General features: G+C 37.5%; 1 protein-coding gene across 1 annotated transcript; it reads left to right on the top strand.

The window, feature by feature from the left end:
- The first annotated feature begins 3305 nt into the window (after positions 1-3305).
- LOC143645001 (olfactory receptor 10D3-like) lies at positions 3306-4247 on the top strand. The gene has a single exon (XM_077114671.1). The coding sequence runs from the start codon at positions 3306-3308 to the stop codon at positions 4245-4247; it is 942 nt and encodes a 313-aa protein (XP_076970786.1).
- The last annotated feature ends 288 nt before the right edge of the window (positions 4248-4535 follow it).

The following is a 4535-nucleotide window of genomic DNA, read 5'->3' on the forward strand; positions in this document are numbered from 1 at the left end:
ATTTTATTTTATTTTTTTGTTTTTCTTTAATCTGCTCCACCATGGAGGACATGTCTTATTTTATTTAGTAATGTACATTCAATAATTGTTCTTGGCCATTTTGAATGTTGGGCACTCTTTTAAGATCAATGATTACTATTGGAACTTTTCTCCAGAAAATGTTTGGTGTGTGTGTGTGTGTATATCCATATAATGTTTATTATAATGTCAAGGCATTAGGTGGAATGGATACAGAATCATACTAATGGAGTTTGTACTACAGCATATCATCATATATTAGACCTAAATTTTGATCCTGTATTTGTGACATTAGGCATATTTTCTCTCTAATGGTCTCCAGCCCTTCATCAAATATTTGAAAGAGAAACTGAGATTATTGTTTTATTTTTGCATGTTTAATCACCTAACATTTCTTCTACATTAGCCCCAATACACAAATTATATGGCTCTTTTTTATTAGGGGATGATAAATGCATGTCTATAGTAAGGAATTGTGTCATAAGATTACGCATTGGAATATTAAAATTTGGTCTCATTGATGCAAATGTCTCCTGGAATAACTAATCATTTAATCATAGAACTTGCTGAAGAGAATAAATACAAAATTACTATCCAAACACTCACGCAGAGTTTTGTCCCTGGATTCTCTCAGATATCAAATGACTAACACTACTTGATGAGTCATTTTCAGGAATTAACATCAAAACCATCATGCATCAAATAAATACTCATTCTGATATTTTCCTCTATGTCCAGCTAAGTGTTTGACTCACCTTATGAAACATCACCCATACAATTATATGAAGTTTCTTTTTCTCCCCCATGCAAAGATTGTTGGGATCTGGAATGAGGCTCTAAATATCAGAAATAATCATAATTTAAAAAGAACCAACTGCAATCATGTGACTCATCCTTATCCCCAAGGTGAACCAGTATCTCTGTTTTCACTTGGCTCCATTGATTGCTGTCTGGTAACCTTGTCTTGCTATGACTCTTTTTCAAGTTGGAAATAATAATAGTAAATGCTACTGATGGTTTCTTGGAAGATTAAATAAGTTAATGTACATAAAGGGTTTAGAATAGTCTTGCTAGCTCAGAGTGAGTGTTAAATAAATATTATCTATCTTTGCTTGTTTATTTATATTCACTGATTTTATAAGTGTATCTGAGCCATAGACTCATCTGAGGAGTGGTAAAGGGGTTACGAGAAGGAGGGACTCTGAACTCCCCAGATTTCTCAAGGGCTCTCAGCTCTTCCCTCATGGTCTTTCTTCAGTAGTCTTCTATTTTCTCATGCACTGTTGGGGTGCTGCTAATCTTATTTATTTCCATATTTTTAGTTAAATGTCTAGTTCTGCATTCTCTCTTTAGTTTCAGAATCATGCAATCAATTGGCTTTTGGTCATCACTAATCAGTTGGTCCATAAGCTCCTGAAAGTCAACAGGTACAAAAATATCCGATTTTTTGCTTCGAAAAAAATAGATTTTCACTTTCTAACTCATTGATTTCTACTTGTATTGTATTATCGTATTCACTAGCAGTGTGCTATTCTTTCTTCACTCTCACCTCCTGCCATTACATCCAATTATTTACTAAAACTTATCAATTCTACTTTATAAGTGTATGTAAATTCAACATTCCTTCCTCCCTGGTCTGATGTTTGCTGTAGATTCCTAGCATGTCTCCCTAGCTCCAAGCTTACCCTGAAAATATCCCACATATTTTTAACAAATCCATTTATCTAAAATATGAAGCTCATCATTTTACTAAAAACTCTTCTCTGTTCATCTAGATTCATTAACAGTACAGACCCTGAACATTTTCCACCTTTGTGAAGACTTTCCTCAAAACATCAATGGAAAATATTAATAATTTCCTAACTATTACATGGACATCATACAAGGAATGCAATCTATATTAGATAACAGGGTCAAAATCCACATGCTTGGTTTGACATGGTTGAATGATGGGTAAATACCAGAAAGATGAAATTGGATTATGAAAATCTATACTTTTATAGAAACAAAACAAAATATACAAAAAGAATGATTCTGACACTGAATAGTGGAAAGTTGTGTGAAAACCTTAAATTTCACTTATGAGAACATTTGGTTTCAGGAGCTAATGTTGCTCTGAAGGCTGATGAAATACTTGAGTGCAGTAATAGAAACATAGTAAGGAAGCAGCAGTACTTTTCTTCATTGCATAACTCAGTCTAAACTGTTCAATAAATATAGACAAAGGAAAGGAGGGTGGGAGGAGGAGGGAACACAAAGAACATCTGGGAGGAACTCAATGCCAATCACTCAGTATTTGAGAAACATGACATGCTTAAACAAAAGCAGAAAAGATGAAGCAGAAAATTCGTCTCCAAATTTGTGAGGATGTTTCACAAGTCCAGCTTATGATGTCCCCAAGGAGTAAATTTAAGGCCAATGTGTAAGATTTAAGGAAGTAGAATTTACCTTAAAGTGATACAAAAGGAAGAGATAAATAAGGTTTTGTAAAAAAAAAGGAATGATATGTTATGGGAATTATAACATTCTCCAATATTTGAAGTATTTGTGTATAGCCACTTCTCAGGGTCATGGTTGAAGAAGTTCACATTAAAAACAATAAAAAAGAAGAGATTGATTAAGCTAAATAATCCTGAAAATCCTTTCAGTTCAGAGAATATATTAATTTCCATTTTATTTGTATTTCCATAGTTGTTCTTCTTCTCTACCAATTATAGTAAAATGAATTTAGCGTTCTTTGGTTTGAATTCAGGATTTATCACCGGCTGTATATGAGAAGTTGGACAAATTATTTAACTTTCCTGAATTATTATTTCTTTATCACTTATGAAAAGGAAATAATAATACTTTTTACAGGATTATATTAGGGCATAATTAGAAAATGTTTATGAAAGTTCTATACAGAATATTAATATCTCTTTTCCTCTTTATTTCTTGATTTCCTTTTCTTGTCTTTTTCTTCCTATCTTAATCCTTAATGCTTCTACTCCTTTTGTCATTTGCTCTTCCTTATCCGATGACAGTAAAATAAAATCTGCTCATTAACTTGTCAAATTTCCTATAATCATGTCTCAACCCTGGAGACCACACTTCCTCCTGGGGGATAGGTGCGGGTCCTTTCACTAATAGGAGCTATCACTGCCTTTTTCTTTATGAATCTATTGATTTTGCCATTTCTTCCGATCCTGCATGAACCAGGGGAAGGGTAGTAAGTAATAGAAACTAATACCTTAAGTCATTATTTTATTTTGCTTTTTCTCCTCTATCCAGGATAAAGTCTAACTTCTATGGCGATACAGAACCACACTCTGGTAACGGAGTTCATCCTCTTGGGCATCCCAAACACAGAGGGGCAAGAAACCCTGCTCTTTGCTGTTTTCTTGATCTTCTACCTCTGCACTCTGCTGGGAAATCTGCTCATCCCTTTAGCTGTGAGGTCTGATTCCCGCCTCCATACCCCTATGTATTTCTTTCTCTGTAACCTCTCAGTGCTGGACATTAGTTTCTCTTCTGTGAGCATCCCAAAGTTGTTAGCCATCCTGCTAGTGAGGAACCGCGTCATCTCACTGGGTGGTTGCATGGCCCAGGTCTTTTTTTACCACTTCCTAGGCAGCACCGAGTGCCTGCTGTATACAGTGATGGCCTACGACCGGTTTGCAGCCATCTGCCACCCCCTGCGCTACACCATCATCATGAACCGCAGGGTGTGTGCCCTCCTGGCCGCTGGAACCTGGTTTACCAGCTCCTTTCACGCCACAATTCTCACTTCCCTGACCTTCCAACTACCGTACTGTGGGTCAAACGAGGTGGACTATTTCTTTTGTGACATCTTCCCTGTGGTCAAATTGGCCTGTGGCGACACCTTCATCATTGAGACCGTGAGCTTCACCAACATCGGCGTTGTGCCCATGACCTGCTTCCTCCTCATCCTCGCCTCCTATGTCCGAATTGTCATTGCGATTGTGAAGATGAACTCTGCCGAGGGGAGGCGCAAGGCGGCCTCCACCTGCGTTTCCCACCTCACCGTGGTCACGCTGTTCTTTGGGCCCTGTGCCCTCGTCTATACCCAGCCTTCCTTGAGCGAGGTGCTGGTAACCCCAGTGCAGCTCTTTGGCTATATAGTCACACCCCTGCTGAACCCCACAATCTACACTCTGAGAAACAAAGATGTTAAAGGAGCCCTGAGGAAACTGGTGGGGGGCCAGGTTACTTCAGAAGGAGGTCACTAGCACACTGTCAAGTTGGTTTTCTCCCCATTTGGGTAAAAGAAATTTTAAAAAACTCTATCCATGCCAATTGTAAGGACTTTTTTCCTATCATAAACATGCCTGAAAAGCGATTCAAATTGATATGCACCTGTGACCTTTTCCCCATTCTCAGGGACCAGAGACTAGCAAAACTTTCCTCTAAGGGTCGTGATAGTAAATCCTTTTAGGTTTTGTAGGCCTTGTGGTCTCTGTTGCCAATACTCAAATCTAGTTTTTTTTTTTTTTTTTTTTTGTATCAGCAAACTCGGG

This window comes from Tamandua tetradactyla, chromosome 8 (assembly GCF_023851605.1).
Source record: "Tamandua tetradactyla isolate mTamTet1 chromosome 8, mTamTet1.pri, whole genome shotgun sequence".
NCBI classification, from domain to species: Eukaryota; Metazoa; Chordata; class Mammalia; order Pilosa; family Myrmecophagidae; genus Tamandua; species Tamandua tetradactyla.

Excerpts from the sequence above, each read along its gene's own strand:
- LOC143645001 (XM_077114671.1), top strand. The coding sequence starts at position 3,306 with ATGGCGATACAGAACCACACTCTGGTAACGGAGTTCATCCTCTTGGGC.